Raw genomic sequence first — 17,377 nt, 5'->3', positions numbered from 1 at the left:
GGAAACTTAATTTTTCTTTCTTGAGCTGGCACCTTGACACTTGTTTGCTGAAGGCATCCCTGCATCGGGACTCACAAGAAACCTGGAGAGAGGCTTTGGACAAGGGCCTGTAGGGACAGGACAAGGGGAATGGCTTTAACCTGCCAGAGGGGAGATCGAGATCTTAAGCAGAAGTTCTTCCTTGTGAGGGTGATGGTTCTATGACTCTAGCATGGCTGTGGCTCTGTGGACCCACCAGAGAGGAGGATGCAGCAGTATTTGTGCTTTCACCAGACAGCATCAACAAAGCAAGCAAACCAGAAGCACAGAGGAAGGGCTGCTGACTCTTCTTGCATGGGAGGATCCATACTTGCACAGAGAAAACTGGAAAAGTACTTAAGACAAGGCTGTAGTAGTACTAGGCTTCTCACAGAGGTTAGATGTCGGAGCTGGGCATGGGGAGGGAGGCAGCAAGTTGCACAATACAGGGTTCAGTTCTTACCAGCTTGCAGCAGGCTGCTGCTGCGTGGGGCGCTGAGAGCAAGGCTGGAGGTACAGGGTGAAGCTGGGGGTTTTTGTCTCATCCCAGTGCATATGGCATTCCAGCAGCAAATTCCAACTTCAGAGGAGGCCGCGCGCAGCCCAGTGGTGGGAGCTGCCTTTGTAGCTGCGTGATTTAGGAGACTGAGGGTCAGGCTGGGATTTGGGGGATGACAGGCCAGGCACAGGAGTTTTTTCCTCCCCTCCTGTTTTGGATTTTCTTAAGAGGGATGCAGGAATATATATGGCTAAGGAGTCATTGGCCTGACCTGCAGGTGTGTGCTCTGCACTAGGGAGGAGAGGACCAGCCTGGTGCTCCTGGGGCAGCACACCCATTTGATGATGATAATGAAGGGATGAGATAGCACAGCAACATTTCTAAGCTGTCAGCCTGTATCTTGTTAGCACTTTTTGTTGGTGGTTTTAGATGCCTCCAGTTCAGTCCATGCTGTGGTGGTGTAAGGCTGCGTACGCTCCTGAAAGCACCATAGCATGAAATGGAGGCTCCTAGAAGGAAGATGGAAGGTACAGACCACAAAGGACCTGCTCCCTCCTTCTCGTGCTTCTCTCTTTGATTTTGGGGGGAGAACTGACAGAAGCCTATGCTGGTGGGCAGCAGGAGCAGTGCATGTCCTGGCTGCCCCAGGTGCCGGTGCTCCTACCACAGGGTTGCATCCTTCACCACGGGTTTTTCCATTTGTGAGCTACAGAAATGGATTGAAGAGCTGTTAGCACTCCTCAGAAACAAACATGGCTCTGAGTTCGAGCAGCATTCACGACTTGTGTTTCTCTGTCTCCACAGAAAAGCAGGGTCCTGAGCGGAAGAGGATTAAAAAGGAACCCGCCACCAGAAAGCCTGGCTTGCTCTTCGGAATGGGTCTTTCGGGGATCCGGGCAGGATACCCACTGTCCGAGCGCCAGCAAGTCGCTCTCCTTATGCAGATGACAGCAGAAGAGTCTGCAAACAGCCCAGGTGAGGTCCGGAGGGTGGGTTTGCTCAGGGTAGTTCAGGGAGCTCCTCGAAGGCAGCAGGGATGAGCTTGGGCACCTTGGCAGCTCATTTGTGAGGATGCTCCATGGGGTCTCCCTGCTCACAGTGCTGAAGGTGGGATGCTGGAGTGGGGCAGTGGGACACCCGCTCCCACTCCAGGCACTGCCATGGGCTCACATGTGGCTGCTTCTGCCTTCCCTTCTTCCAGCATAAGGCAGTAGCAGATGTCCCATGGGCCAAATCCAGGCCACCACTGAGCCTGCCCTGGATGCTTAACCACAGCTTCGGTTCCATGGGAGCTCCTCCATGTCAGAGCTTCACGTTTTCCACTAGCTCTGAGGCTAACTCACTAAAGGAACATTGTGAACAATGTTAGAATATCTTCCTTTGTGGGTTTTTTAAGGTTTCTTCCTGTGGAGAGGGATAGGACATGTAACTGCTGCAACTGTAATGTGAGATGTGGAACAGCTGGAATGTGTTTACCATGGATTTTGTATTTTAGTCATTTTTATCTGCTGCATACATGACCCCCCAGGGTTTTTAGAGGCACTGTGCTGTCTATATGAGCACATCTGCACCCTACAAACAGATGTTGTGGCTTTAGCCATGTATTTTGTTTCTTCTTAACACAGATCTAGCTGCTTAGGTTGCTGTTATTTGGGGTGAGGAAAAGGGGAGGCAAAAAAGCTGTGTAGTCTTCAGAGCATTCAGATGTTCTCCCAGGAAATGTGCAGACTCCACCCAAAGCTGACAGACCTCACATACTAAAGGCAACTTCCCTCAGGAAATGAGGTTTTAGGGTAAGGAGCTGCATTATCTGCTTCCAAATCCAGGGATTGCCTTACAGTCTTTGCAAGGACTGCAGTTCTCTCCAGTGGGCTTTGGCAGCCTGCAATTAATAACTGCATTATGCATACACAGGCTTTCCTCTGTCTTCACAGCGACTTCAGAGGTGCAGTTGCCTCTCATGCCTTATGGTGAGCGTTCTGGGGAGAGGCGAGGTGAAACGCGTTGCAAGAGCTCCCTCTAAGGGATTTTTAGGCTTCCTTTGAATTGCGGTTCTTTACTCTTTTCTCCATACAGTTGACACAACACCAAAGCATCCCTCTCAGTCTACAGTTTGTCAGAAGGGAACTCCTAACTCTGCCTCCAAAACCAAAGATAAAGTAAATAAGAGAAACGAGCGAGGAGAGACTCGGCTGCATCGAGCTGCCATTCGAGGAGATGCCCGGCGCATCAAGGAGCTCATCATCGAGGGTGCAGATGTCAATGTGAAAGACTTTGCAGGTAACCGGCCTGCTGGCCAGCACTGGGGGGGCAGCCAAACCTTTTCCCACCTGGTTGAATGTTCCATCGCCAAGAATGGCTCCCATCAGAGAAAGCAGTTTCTTTTTAACACGGGTTTGCAACTTGTAAATAAGGGCTTAACCAAAAATTATTTTGCCCTTTGGGGAGGAAGAAGTCTTGCTGTCCTTTAAAAACAACAACAACAAACCCTACTTCAAGTTTGTCAAAATAATAAATCCCTGAAAAGCATTAGTTCTTTTGTTGGAGTTGGGAGCTGAATTCCCAGGCTGTGCTATTGCTCTGATCATTGTCCTGCTTAGGGCTTGGTCCATAGCAATCCCTGGGGCTGCTGCAGCTACATGCTCTGAAACTGTGACGAGGACCCTCTTTGCCATTTTTTTGTGCCCTTCCATCGAGGTGTCTTCTTGGAAGTCTGGAGGGGAATTCACAAAGGGAAGAGTGCTGGTTTAGCTCTTGTTTTACTTAAAATATAAGAAATCATGTGCACAAAAACACTGACAAGAGTGGGTTTGTAAAGTCATTGCTCCAGAATTGAGGAGCTGATTCCTACAGCTTTTTGGGGTTGTTTTCAAGTACCAAACATTGAGGTCAGGCTCCCAGCTGCACCAGCCCACTGTCTGAGTTAGAGGAGACATTGACCATCCTCACCCTCAGATCAGGAGTCTCACCACCTCCTTCTCCTCCTCAGTGGGGCCGCCAAGCTCCTGCTTCTGGTGGTGGGAATGGGGAAGGGAGTCTGTAATGGGAACAGCCCCAAGTCCTGTGGTGAGAAGGCAGCTGTGAGGCAATGAGCAATGCTGTTGGTGCACATCCGTGCCAGTGATGGGGCTGAATTAGCCCTTCTTCCAGCACATCCCAGAGCTTCATTTTGCTCTTTGCTGTTCTCTTCGCACGATTTTGGAGCTATAAATAGATCTGCATGTTCCTCTGCCTGTGTGATTAATACCAGTGCTAGGCTGAATTATCAGTTGTGATTAATTCTGGCCACAGGTGCCCCTTCTTAATGCTCCAAGTGAAGGTAACGGAACAAGCTCCCACAACGCTATCAGCAAAATACTGAAGGAGCCGAGCACATTTGCTGGGAAACTTCAAAACAGTTTCTGCTTAAAAATAGTCTGTTTGAACACGATAAAATATTTCATTCTGTGTTCCTCAGAGGTTTGTTTGAGAACCAGAGCCACTGTTACTGTGGAGACATGCTGTTTGGTTTCTTGCCGAGCCGGGGGCCAGTTTTGCAGCGGCAATAGCTGCTTGCTTTGGAGAGTACACAGAAAATATTTGTGTGGGGGAGTGATGTCTGTAGCTCAGAGCTCATCCTGATATGGGCAGCAGTGTTTTGCCCTTATGGAGGAGTTGGAAGGGGAAAGAATTTGAGACTTGGTGATGACTTTCACCCAGCATCAGCAATTCTCCTTATTTCCTACATAAAACTTCGCCTTTCCATTTCCTGGGGCTGTGTCCGTTCTGATAGATGATGTGTCTATCTAGATGTGTATAGCACATTGCATGACCAGAGGGAAAAGCCAAGCTGATTCAGGTATCACCTGGTTGAAGTAACAGAAGCAGAGCTGCAGGTTTCTTCCTGCTGTGCCATGGGGTGCTGGGCAAACAAGCCCATCAGAGGAACAGACCCCTTGACACACTCTCACCTGCACTCACACCTGCAGTGTGAGATTTTCACCATCCCTAACTTTCTCCATGAGGGCGATGTTCATGTTCTGAGTGTCCCTTTGCTTCTAGGCTGGACAGCATTGCATGAGGCTTGCAACCGGGGTTATTACGATGTTGCAAAGCAGTTGCTTGCTGCGGGCGCTGAAGTCAACACAAAGGGGTTGGATGATGACACCCCGCTGCACGATGCAGCCAACAACGGGCACTTCAAGGTTGGTTTTTGCTGGACTTTGTAGCTGTGTTTCTAATGACTTTTTTTCTGACTCGTGCCTCAAGCAGCCGACTGTGCAAAACCAGAGATTCTGTTTATTTTAAGTGTTCAAGGCCAGTCTGGATGTTGTTCTGATCAACCTGGTCTAGTGGGAGATGTCCCTGTCTGGGGCAGGGGAGTTGGAACTAGATGAGCTCTAAGATCCCTTCCAACCGAAACCATAACAGGATTCTCTGATATTATTATCATTTGCTGCTGATAGTCATGTAGTGGGCAGGAATTTCCCTGCCCTGGTGCTGTTTTTCTATTTTATTTACTTTTACTTTTGTGTTTTATTTTTGGTGTTCCTCTGTTGCAGGGGATAATACATTTGTGTCTTGTTCTTTTCCCTTCTTTCCTGCTCAGGTTGATTCATGTTGCTGTTTTTTGTCTCCTTTGTTACTGAAGACTATTAGTACCATAAGGCATGTCCTGAGGACAGACTGCTTGAGGACATCCCCCTTTTAGTTCTGAATGAAAGTTGTATGAAAAGCCTGGAATCAAAATGTCATGAGCGACTTCAAGTCTCAATTTCTGTTTTCAGGTGGTGAAATTGTTGTTACATTATGGAGGGAATCCTCATCAAAGCAACAGGAAGGGCGAGACACCTTTAAAAGTAGCCAATTCTCCCACTATGGTGAATCTGCTCCTGGGAAAGACTACGTACCCCTCTAGCGAAGAGAGCTCGACAGGTGAGGTTGACCTTTATGTGAACATGGGAGTGATGGTTGTGGCCTGCAGCTGTCTGTTAATACAGAGACGTTAAGAGGACAGTGAAGTTAGACTCATGTCAGGATATCTGCACGCTGCTGCCACGGTCAGGAGTCCATCTGTAGCTGTAACCCAAATTCAGACAACATAACCACCCGCTTTAGCTCCGGGAGCTCTAGCTGTTTGCCCTGGAAGCCTACGTTGAGATCACTTGCCTGGTGCAATCGAGATGTAGGATTGGAAGCCAATTGCAGGTAAATGATTGTCTTACCTTTAAAATATGGGAACTAGTCCAGCTTTTGTGTAGCGAGGAGGAGGTTTGCGTGCTCGTCGTGTGTCCCCATCCCTCCCCGGTTGGAGGGCACAGCACTCTATACCAGTGCTCCCAGGCCATCCCTCAGCAGAGCACCCTGCTACAGCCTGTCCCATGAATGCCACCGTTATGGCTGTGCTGGGTGGGGAACACTGCAATTCTTAATTCATGCTAATTAAAGTTTCCAATGTCATGGGAAGTCTTGACCTACGGTTTGTGCAGTCATAACCCTGTTAACAAGTTCTTCTCTTGATACACCCAGGATGTTGTTTTGAGGAACACGCTGTGCAGGTTTGAGACTGGATAGCTGTTCCTTTCTAAAAGATCTCCCAACCCGACATTTCGAGCTTTCAGCTGCAAACTTAGCAAAGGCTGGGTAAGGCAGAAGGGTGGCAGGGTTGTTCACAGGGGTCACATCTGCAGCAGACTGATGATGTTGCCTCCCCAAAGCCCCTCGCAGCCCTTAATGCGTTGTTTTTCTCTGTCTGCAGAGACCTCAGAAGAGGAGGATGCCCCTTCCTTCGCTCCCTCCAGCTCTGTTGATGGCAATAACACAGACTCAGAGTTTGAGAAGGGTTTGAAGCACAAGCCCAAGGCCCAGGAGCCCCCCAAAACCATCACCCCAGTGAAAGATGAGTATGAATTTGATGAGGATGATGAGCAGGACCGGGTCCCACCTGTTGATGACAAACATTTGCTGAAAAAGGATTACAGAAAAGAGACTAAAACAAACAGTTTCATTTCCATACCCAAAATGGAAGTGAAAACTTATACTAAAAATAACACAATTACACCAAAGAAAGCTGCCCACCGCATCCTGTCGGACAGCTCAGACGAGGAGGAGACCAGTGTTGCTGTGGGGACAGGGGAGAAGCTGCGACTTTCAACCCACTCGATACTGCCCAGCAGCAAGATTCGGGAGCCTGCTAGCACAAAGCCGCAAAAGGAGAAAAGCAAAGTAAAAAAGAAGCGGAAGAAGGAGACTAAAAACAAAGAGGTTCGGTTTGGCAAAAAAAATGACAAGTTTTGTTCCTCTGAATCAGAGAGTGAAAACGTGGAGAGTGAGGAGGATGATAGAGACTCTCTTCAGAGCTCTAGCTGTGTAAAGGACTCCAGGCTAGTGCTAAAGGAATCCTCCTTGTTTAACTCTCTGTCTGCCTCATCGACCTCTTCTCATGGGAGTTTAGCATCCCAGAAACATAATGCTAATCTTACGGAACAGCACTCCAAGCACTGGAGGACGGACAATTGGAAAACCATATCTTCTCCAGCTTGGTCAGATGTCAGTTCCTTATCGGACTCCACCAGGACGAGACTGACGAGCGAGTCAGACTACTCGTCCGAGGACTCGAGCTTAGAGTCACTAAAGCCAGTCAGGAAGAAAACAGAGCACAAAAAGAAAAACACCACACACAACACTGTCTCTGAGAAAAAGAATTCATTCCATAGCAATGTGGATGGAGCAATTCCAAAGCTGGACAAAGAGGGGAAGGTTGTTAAAAAGCATAAAACAAAACACAAACATAAAAACAAGGAGAAGGGGCAGTGTCCCATCAGCCAAGACATTAAAATAATCAAAACGTTTTCTTTTGAGTTTGAGGACTCTAAACAAAAGCCTGAGAAAGGCTTGATAGTAGAGACAGAAAATCCAGTCGAAAACAAACTAAAAGTGTTAAAGCATGAGCGAGAACACGGTAAGAAGGAGGAAAAGCTCCCCAAAGGTAAAGCCGAAGAGAAAGAATGGTTGTTTAAAGATGAGACTGGAAAATCCTCGAAAGAGGAGAAATCATTAAGAAAAGTCAAAGATGGTAGTAAAGACATGAACAAATCCTTCAGAGAAGGATTAAGTAAATCAGAAAAAGAGAAACCTGTAAAGGAGAAGTCTCCCAAGGAGGAGAAGCCGAGAATACACAAGGAGGAGAGAAAGAAAAAATCGAAGGACAAGCAATCAAAATCTGAGAAGAAGAATGAGCTGAAGGAGGAGAAGGTTTCTAAACTAGAGAAAGAAAAAGCCTTCAAGGAAGAGAAAGAAAAATGCAAAAAAGACAAACTTTACAGGGATGAGGCTGGGTTTGATGAGTTTAATAACAAAACCCAATTTCCCGAAAGTGAGGACACAAAGTTCAGCCTTTCAGATGATCAGCAAGAGAGGTGGTTTTCAGACTTGTCTTCTGACTCATCCTTCGACTTCAAAGGTGAAGATAGCTGGGATTCTCCAGTAACAGATTTCAGGGAGATTAAAAATGACACTGTGGCAAAACTAATCATAGAACCTGTAAAAGAGGAAACTAAAGACAAGAAAAAGGAAAATAAAACAAAGGAGAAGAAGGAATACAACGAGAAACGTAATGAAAAGGACACTTTCTTAAAGAAGAAAGAAAGGGAGTATGTGGACAAAAGCTCCGAGAAGAAAAAAGACCAAACGGACAGACACAAAGTTACTCCTAGTTATTTGCCTGAAAAGGATAAGAAGAGGAAGGATTCTGCAGAGAGTGTCAAGGAGAGGAAAGAGAAAGATACAGGTGAAACCGCCAAAGACAGAAAAGATTCCTCCGATGGCTCTAAAGATAGAAAAGACACCAAAATGAAGCAGGAGGAGCCCTATCGAGATGACTTTAAAGAATATGGCTGCGAAACATTCTTCAAGGATAAGTCTGACCCTGAATTCAGTGGTAAAACTCTGGAGAGCTGGGAGAGGCACCATTCTGGGAAGGAAAAGGAGAAGAAAGATGCTCCCGATAAAGAAAAAAAAGAAAAGGTGAAGCCAGAAAAATACAAGGAAAAATCCAAAGAAAGCGACAAGGAGAAAAATGAAAAAGTTGCTCCTGAGAAAGTCCTGAAAGACAAAGAACTTGACAAGAGTTTCAAAGAGAAAAAAGAAACTAAAGAGAAGTACAAAGACCCGCACAGCAAAGACAAAGAAAGGAAGAGTTCTTTTGACCAGGTGAAAGAGAAGAAAGATAAAAACTTCTCCACGGATCGAGAGGACTTCTCTGAGAAAAAGGATGAGAAGAAAGGCAAAGAGAAAAGCTGGTACAGCATTGCAGACATCTTCACAGATGAAAGTGAAGATGAGAGGGACGAGTACAGCTTGAGCGGGTTCAAAGTTGGTGACTCTGCTGGGAGCGACGTGCATCGTCTGGATAGTCTGCAGGAGAAGGAGGATGGCACAGCTGCTGAGAAGGAGCTGTACCCCGAGAAGCACCGCAAGTACTCCTCCGACAGGCAGCACTCAGGAGAGAAGCAGAAGGATAAGGACTCCAAGGAGAAGAAAAAGGACAAAGGGACATCAGAAGGGGGAAAAGAGAAGAAGGAGAAGAGTTCCTCTGAAAAACACAAAGAGAAGAAAGATAAAGACTCTACGGAGAAGTACAAGGACAGGAAAGACAGAACATCCATAGATTCCACTCAAGAGAAGAAAACCAAGCAAAAGCTCCCAGAAAAGGTTGAAAAGAAACATGCCAATGATGACAAAGTGAAAAGCAAGCATAAGGAAAAGCCAGATAAAGATCACTCCAAAGAGAAGAAGTCTTCAAAAGGAGGGGAGTCAGAGAAGAGCCTATTGGAGAAATTGGAGGAGGAGGCTCTGAATGACTATAGAGATGACTCCAATGACAAAATCAGCGAGATCTCTTCTGACAGCTTCACAGATAGAGGACAGGATCCGGGACTGACCAACCTCTTTGAGTCTTCTAACCTCTCTCTTACCGATGCCACTGAAGAAAAGTTGAAAGACTCTCTCCCTTTAGCCTGTTTGCAGGACAAACTCAAGGAGAAGGAGAGACACAGACATTCCTCATCTTCATCGAAGAAAAGTCATGAGAAAGAAAAAGCAAAGAAGGAGAAGACAGAGAAAAAGGAAAAAACAGAAGAATTCAAAGACTCCAGCAGCAGAAAGGATTCCACTCATTATGAAAAAGATTTCTCTGTGGATGGGGAGGCTTTTAGCACTTCCTACAATGTGAAGACAGAGGCTGATGAGGAACCAGAGAAAGGCATTGATTACTTATTTTCTGAAAAGAAAGATAAAAATGATTCTGAAAGAGAGCTGTCAAAGAAGGCGGAAAAAGAGAAGAGTTACAGCTCCAGCACCATCAGCACAGCTAAAGAGAAGAAGAAGCGAGATAAACACAAGGAAAAATGGAAGGAGGAAAAGGAAAAACATAGAGACAAGCATGCAGATGGTTTCTTCAAACATCACAAAGATGATCCAAAGTCAATGCTTAAAGACAAGGACAGTCCTCAAGTTACCGCCTTTAAAGATAAATCAAAGGAGGACAACCTCAAATTTGGTGAATCCAAACTGAAGGAAAAGCTCAAGGAGAACCAAGAGAAAGACAAATCAGAGTCAATAAAAATTAGCAACGGGAATGAAAAAATAACCCTTTCCAAAGACACCAGCAAGAAAGAAGCCAGGCCAAGGGAGAAACTTCTGGGAGATGGTGATTTGATGATGACCAGCTTTGAGAGGATGCTGAGCCAGAAAGACCTGGAAATCGAGGAGCGCCACAAAAGGCACAAGGAGAGAATGAAGCAGATGGAGAAAATGAGGCACAGGTCTGGAGACCCCAAATTAAAGGACAAACTTAAAACCTCAGAAGATGCGCGCAAGAGGAGTCTGGATCTGGCAACGAAGAAGCCATTAGCGCTGGATACTCAGCTCAAAGACAAGAAGCTTAAAGAGCTGGGTCCACTGACTCCTATGCTGTCACCAGAAAACAAGGCTCAGCCTGCTGTTGGGACAGACTCTAAGGACTGGATAACAGGTCCTCAGCTGAAGGAGATCCTGCCAGCATCTCCCAGGCCGGATCAGAACCGGCCGACGGGAGTCCCAACCCCGGCATCCGTTGTCTCCTGTCCAAGCTATGAGGAAGTGATGCAGACGCCCAGAACTCCTTCATGCAGCAATGAAGACTACACAGACCTGATGTTTGAATGTGCGGACTCGCAGCACTCGCTGCCCATATCCACCATGTCCATGAATGCCTGTTCTCCATCCTTCTTTGACAGATATGCCAACGTTTCCAGTGGGCTCCCTGAGAACCCAGGTCAGACTCCGTCTCGGACCATACCCTCCACAAACCTTTATCGTTCCATCTCAGTTGATATCAGAAGAGCACCTGAAGAAGAATTCAGTGTTGGAGATAAATTTTTCAGACAGCAAAGTGTTCCAGCAACGTCAAATTTTGACTCTCCAGTGCCACATTTAATGGAGGAGAAAGTTCCCCTTCCTTCTGTCCCTGCTGAGAAGTTCCAGTGTTTATCTCCTGGGTATTACTCACCAGATTATGGGGTTTCATCACCCAAAGTGGAAGCTCTGCACTGTGCGCCAGGAGCTGTCAGTGGAGTTTCCCAGTCACCTGAAAGTGTCTTTTCTGGTTTACAAGCAAAATCCTCCCCTTCCCACAGGGACGAATTGCTGGCTCCTTCAGTAGAAAGTGCTCTTCCTCCCGACCTCGGCATGCCCTTGGATACCACAGAAGAGCAGCAAGCTACGGCTTCCATTATGCCACCAGAATCTACCTACTTACCACCAATTGAAGAAAACCACTTCAGTTCAGGTATGCAAGAACAGAACAGCATAGACTGGGATAACCCCCCTTCCAGGAATGCTGACACCGCCATTCCTCCAAGCCTCATGGGTAACCCAGCAGAGCACTCAGTCAGCTGGTCCATGGGCTCAGAGCTTCTGATGAAATCTCCCCAGAGGTTCTCTGAGTCCCCTAAAGCACCACTCTGTTCCCTAGAGCCGATTCATCCTACACCAGTAGCCTTCATTCCCACAGATACTTCCTTCCCCGTTTCTCCCATATCTTACCCTCTGTCAGTGTCTGAACCAAGGCTTGATGAAGTCAAGCAGAATGCTGAGGAAGCAGTTCCAGGAGAAACAGCAAATGCTGAGGGGCAAGCTCCATACATGTCCCCTACTAGGTTAGACACGTTCTTCAATAACTGCAAGTCCATTCCAGACGCAGCACCTGAGATACCTCCAGAGCCCCCTTGTGTGCCAGCAGAACCTCAGGCAGAAGTTGGTAGCACACAAGAAAACAAATACTTGGATAACAATAAAGCTGCGCCTGCAAATACAGAGGGGGCAGTAACGTGGCCTGATCCTTTCACCAATACAGATGAATTGGACCTCGGCCCCTTCTCGCTACCAGAGCTGCCGCTCCAGCCTAAAGATGTTGCAGAGACGCAGCCGGCCAAGGCAGAAGCGGCAGAGGAAACTGCAGCAGCAGCTTCAGAAGCAAGCGCTGGGGTCATCAAAGCGAGCGCATCAACAGTAGCATCCGGTGAGTCGGAGGAGACACCGGCCAGCCAGGCAACTGCTGTCCTGCCCGGGGAGACAGAGCCAAAAGCAGGGGAGCAGAAACCAGACGTAGCTGCAAAAGAAGCCACCTCAGAAGCGCTGAATGTAGCCCAGGAAAAGGGAGCGGAGAACTCGGAAGCACAGGTTTCAAAGCAGACCCCATCTGAGTCTGCTAAGGCAGAGAGCAAAGACACAGAGGCTGCACGTGAAGACAAGTCTTCTGGTGGGGTGGCAGACAGCAGCTCCCAGACCTGTCCCCCACCTGCGGCCACCACTGAGAGCAGCGTCCCACAGGAGGGTGCTGCGGCACGCAGCGGGAGCCAAGCGCCTTCCTCGCAGGCAGAAGTGCCTCCGAGCAATGCTCAACCAGAAACCGTCGAACCAGTGCAAAAACCAGTAGCAGAAGCTCCCAAACCACCCAAAATAGAAGAGATTCCTCAGCGGATTACCAGGAACCGGGCTCAGATGCTCGCCAACCAAAACAAGCAGAACGCTGCTGCTGCTGAGAAGGAGTTTCCTCCTGTTTCTGCACCCGTCACACGCGCCAAGAGCCGCGTTACAGAGGAGGACGATTCCCAGGCTCAGCACCCGCGCAAGCGCCGCTTTCAGCGCTCCAACCAGCAGCTGCAGCAGCAGATCAACACGTCCACCCAGCAGACGAGGGAGATGATACAGCAAACACTGGCAGCTATCGTAGATGCTATAAAACTGGACGACATCGAACCTTACCACAGTGACAGGTCCAACCCCTACTTTGAGTACCTCCAGATCAGGAAAAAGATTGAAGAGAAGCGGAAAATCCTCTGCTATATTACACCCCAAGCTCCACAGTGCTACGCTGAGTATGTCACCTACACGGGCTCCTACCTGTTGGATGGCAAGCCTCTAAGCAAGCTCCATATTCCAGTGGTGAGTGACCTTCTCTCTTTAAACCACAGCAGCAAGGGCTGTCCCTTCCCTTGCTACAAGCCAGATTGTTCTCTGTGCACTGCGAGTGCCCTTGCAATGCCGGTAGTGCCCAGCCATGGTGTTAGCCTACTTTTAGAACATGCCCATGATGACAAAGCCTTGGTAAGTGGATGTCTGCGTGATAAATACATCCTCTGAGATTATGTATTTTTGTAGAGGAGACCTTGGGCTGTGCTTAGGAACTTGAGATTTGTTCAGGCTTTAGAGCAGGTTTCTATGAATCCACTGAATTTGAGGCTGGAAGGCAAAACTGCTTTGCCAAGCAGTTCACAATCTAATTATCAAATTAGATTGTGAACCTAGAACACAGTGGGAAAGAGATGGCTCTTAACTCCTGCCTTTGTTTTCCCAAGCTCTGATATTTGACTTGCCAATATCACTCACTCCTTGGCAATGGGATCTCAATTTCACTGCTGTGCTGCATGAATGGACTTGCTAATACAGATGTATCAATAACCAATGCTGCAGGAAGTAAATCAGGGATCCATCCTGGAGGAGGAGGTCAACATGGCCAGCTGAGTCAGGCTTCATTGCCTGCTGCAGGCAGCTGGAATGTCCTAGTCTGTGGGTATTTCTGTGCAAGTAGTCCATGTTTTTTCATGCGTTAATACGTGCTTTGTCTGCCCCGGCACCACAGTGGTTGCAGCCCGTGTTCAAATCTGCTTGTTCCTTCCTAGACTAACCCAGAGCCCTCTGCTCCTCTGCTCTGCAGTTGGGCTGAGCTCGTGGAGCACGTTGCTCCCCAGGAGGGTGCAGGAGAGATCAGGACACAGGCACCCTTCTCACCGGTGCACAGACTGGGCTGCTTCTGCCAGTATTTCTCCAACAGTGTCATCCCCTTCATCAGACATGCTCAGGCCCCTAAAGGGTCTAAGGGGCCCTTGTAGTACATGGGGTGGTGTAAGCTCTGGTTCCGTGTCTCAAAGCTCATGTCTCAGCACTGGACACCTCTTGCTCTGTTGTTTCACCCCTCACTGTGATCTGGGCAGAGGCAGCCCATTGTCCTTTGCCACCTGCCTGCTGAGGACACAGGCAGTTTCTCCTCCACCAAGCTCTCTACACTGCAGGGTGGCACCAGCTCCCTTGGCCAGTGTGCTGCAGGCAGGGTGCTGCATGGCAGGGGGTGCCGGCAGCCCCCTGGGCAGGGCACAGAGCAGCAGTGTTGGCTCTAACCCCCTGCTGCTCTGTGCCCACAGATTGCGCCGCCGCCGTCGCTCGCCGAGCCTCTGAAGGAGCTCTTCAAGCAGCAGGAAGCTGTGCGGGGAAAGCTGCGGCTCCAGCACAGCATAGAGCGGGTAAGGGAGCGCTCCCAGGAATATCTGCTGGGGAGGAGGTCCTGGATTCGCTCTGCCGCGGAGGCTGAGGCTGCCTCTCTCATTGCTTCTTTTGCTCTTCCTCAGGAGAAGCTCATCGTCTCCTGTGAACAGGAGATTCTGAGAGTTCATTGTCGGGCAGCAAGGACTATTGCCAACCAGGCTGTGCCCTTCAGTGCCTGCACCATGCTGCTGGACTCCGAGGTCTATAACATGCCTCTAGAAAATCAGGTCAGTGTCTGTCTTGATGGTGGAGGTGCTGTGCCAGACCCTGAGGGAGATGTGCTTTTCTTCATGGAGGGGGGGATGTAGGCAGGAGTTCCTAATGCTCTCCCAGCTCAAGTGCCTGTCACCCACCATGGCACACAGATGCAGAACATACTGCAAGAGCCCTGCAGGTCCTGTCTGACCCTGCAGGTTGCCTACTCTGACTCAGTTTGTAGTGTCATATGTTCTGGGATACCCGATGTGTGTGCCAGGGAAGGAAATATATCCAGAACATGGGGACACAGGGTGCATGTCTTGATAGAAGCAGAAATGACTCATGTTTATCAGTGAGCCTCAGGACTATCTGCCCTTTTTCTTGATCAGGATCATCTACACCCTTGAAAGGTTTCTTTTATTACACTCTGGAATATCTTTTCCTGTTGAAGGAAGGGAAGAGAACCATTAAATTGATTTCTGTCTGAATAGTGGCTTTGAAAGAGCCAGGCTCTATTTCACAGCCCACAAGAAATTGTCATTTCTTCCTTCTGTGCCAGGGAAGGGGGAATTGTGTCTGGTTTCTGCAGCTGGTGGCCATGTGGCTGCAGTTGGTCCCACACCATCCTGCCAGCACCCTCTGCAGCCATGCAGCTGCTGCCAGTCTGGCTGCTCAGGGAAGCACACTGCTGCATTGCAGGAGGCATCCTGTGCAGGAACAGGATCCTGGAATTCATTAGTGATCCCACAGCCTTGATTTATCCCTCAGCATTTCCCAGCCAAGTGTCCGTGCTTCTACAGTGAAGACTTTACAGTCTTGGGCATGAGTTGAAGCAGACAAGAGAGACGTGAGTGCTCCGGTGGGCTGGCATGGACAGATTCTCTGCAAAGCAAGCAGAAATGGGGAGTGCGTGCGGGCATGCGTGTGCGCATCACTGCCTGAGGCTGAAGCCTTGGCAGAGGGCTGCCAGAGCACCTGGGAACAGCGTGCTCTATTCTCCCTCCCTACAGGTATCTTTCTTGTTTCTGATGAGTGTGTGCCCTAAGATGGGTTGGAATATGGCCTGTTAGACCTGTAACTGCTTAAAGTAACACCAAGAACATTTCCTGTGTAATTCTCTTGTGCTGTCTTTTGCTTAGGGAGATGAAAACAAATCAGTCAGAGACCGTTTCAATGCACGACAGTTCATTTCCTGGTTGCAAGATGTGGATGACAAGTACGATCGAATGAAGGTGAGGGGCTTGGGAGGCCTAGTGCATGGCTGGTGCTGGGTACTGCTGCTCTGTGTCCTGCCAGGAGGGATTCCCCAGGAAGGGTCCTGGCTGTTGCTATAGCCTGGGAAGTGCTTTTGTGGTTTCCATAACCCTGCTGGGACCAGGAGTCCTGAGGTGGTCTGGGTAGCGTTGCATGATCCAGGGTCGTGGAATCCCAGACTGGTTTGGGTTGGAAAGGACCATCAAGTTCCAACCCCGTGCCACAGTCAGGGACACCTTCCACTAGAGCAGGTTGCTACAAGCCCCTGCATCCAACCTGGCCTTGAAAAGTGGGATGCTTCTGTCTGCAATGTGGAGAGGTGGGAACCTCTGTGAGGACTCAGGGAGCACAGTTTCCTCTGCTGGTTCCAAAAAGGAGGAGTGGAAGACACATTCTGGTGGGGGTTGTCTGGCTGGGACTTTGCTTCGTGCCATGTGGTCTGGAGCTTCTCAGTCAGTTAAACCCTCAGGCCCGGCTCTACACCAGCACTGTGTGCTGCAGGGAGCTCAAAGCCTGTAGAACTTCAGGGTGGCAGGAGTCTGTGCAGTGATTTGCAGAGTGCTCTGCAGTGCTCTGGTGGCACGGAAGGGAGCAGGGATGATTGTGCTTCCAGCTGGTGACACGGAGGGAGGACATAGCTACTGTGAAAGGGGGCAGAACCTTGCTCTTAGGCACCCAAGGGCCGCTGTTGGGGCCAAGGGGACTGTCTGCTGCCAGCAGGGTCAGTGCTCTTGAGTGCTTAGGAGTGTTTAAAGGCTGCCCCACAAGGCCCTTTTGGGTTCATCCCTCTTCCTGCTGGAATTAGGCTCAGCAGACATCCCAAGTCCAGGCTGCCTTCTTAAAAGGATGCCTGTGGCATCCTTTGCTGTTCTGTCCACCACGATGGCTGCATGTCCCCTGCCTTTGCCGAGTGGAACATGCAGCAGGAGCCTTTCCTGCCCTCTCCTGCTTACCTCTCATAGAATCATAGAATGGTTTGGGTTGGAAAGGACCCTAAAGCTCATCCGGTTCCACCCCCCTCTGCCACGAGCAGGGACACCTTCCACTAGACCAGGTTGCACATTCACTTTGTTTTTGAGACTGTTTGATTCCTAGCTACAGATTGAATTCCTTCAGTTATTCCAACAAGGATACACACTGTAGGCACTAAAATGGTTGTTCTTTGCTTGTTCTTTCTTCCCCCTGATCCAGACGTGCCTGCTCATGCGCCAGCAACACGAAGCTGCTGCTTTGAACGCAGTGCAAAGGATGGAGTGGCAGCTGAAGGTGCAGGAGCTGGACCCCGCGGGGCACAAATCCCTCTGTGTGAACGAGGTGCCCTCGTTCTATGTGCCAATGGTCGATGTGAACGATGACTTTGTGCTCTTGCCGGCATGACAGTTCAAAACCAGGAGACATCACTGAACACTGGCACGGACGGGAGCCCTCCGAGGTCGGGCGGTCGAGCTCACATTCACCCTTACCGCTTGCTGATGAATCCCTGGTCAGAGGAGGAGGAAGCAGCTATCGGCAGAAAACAAAACAATGAGAAAAATAATTGCACTTTCTTCACAACGTGTCCCTCGC

The 17,377-nt window shown here is 49.0% G+C and overlaps 1 protein-coding gene across 1 annotated transcript in view; it reads left to right on the top strand.

The window, feature by feature from the left end:
- The window catches only part of ANKRD11 (ankyrin repeat domain 11), a 37,910-nt gene extending 20,581 nt beyond the window's left edge, over positions 1-17,329 (top strand). Inside the window, exons 3-11 of the mRNA XM_010019793.1 lie at positions 1,322-1,492; positions 2,594-2,797; positions 4,559-4,701; positions 5,284-5,431; positions 6,255-12,982; positions 14,239-14,337; positions 14,443-14,586; positions 15,697-15,789; positions 17,003-17,329. Of these exons, the coding sequence (XP_010018095.1) occupies positions 1,322-1,492; positions 2,594-2,797; positions 4,559-4,701; positions 5,284-5,431; positions 6,255-12,982; positions 14,239-14,337; positions 14,443-14,586; positions 15,697-15,789; positions 17,003-17,188 (7,916 nt within the window). The 3' untranslated portion in view covers positions 17,189-17,329. The remainder of the gene's footprint in view (positions 1-1,321; positions 1,493-2,593; positions 2,798-4,558; positions 4,702-5,283; positions 5,432-6,254; positions 12,983-14,238; positions 14,338-14,442; positions 14,587-15,696; positions 15,790-17,002) is intronic.
- The last annotated feature ends 48 nt before the right edge of the window (positions 17,330-17,377 follow it).

This window comes from Nestor notabilis, unplaced genomic scaffold (genome assembly GCF_000696875.1).
Source record: "Nestor notabilis isolate BGI_N333 unplaced genomic scaffold, ASM69687v1 scaffold34398, whole genome shotgun sequence".
Taxonomy (NCBI): domain Eukaryota; kingdom Metazoa; phylum Chordata; class Aves; order Psittaciformes; family Psittacidae; genus Nestor; species Nestor notabilis.
Note: the sequence above shows the minus strand (reverse complement) of the source record. Positions and strands in the feature narration are given on the sequence as shown.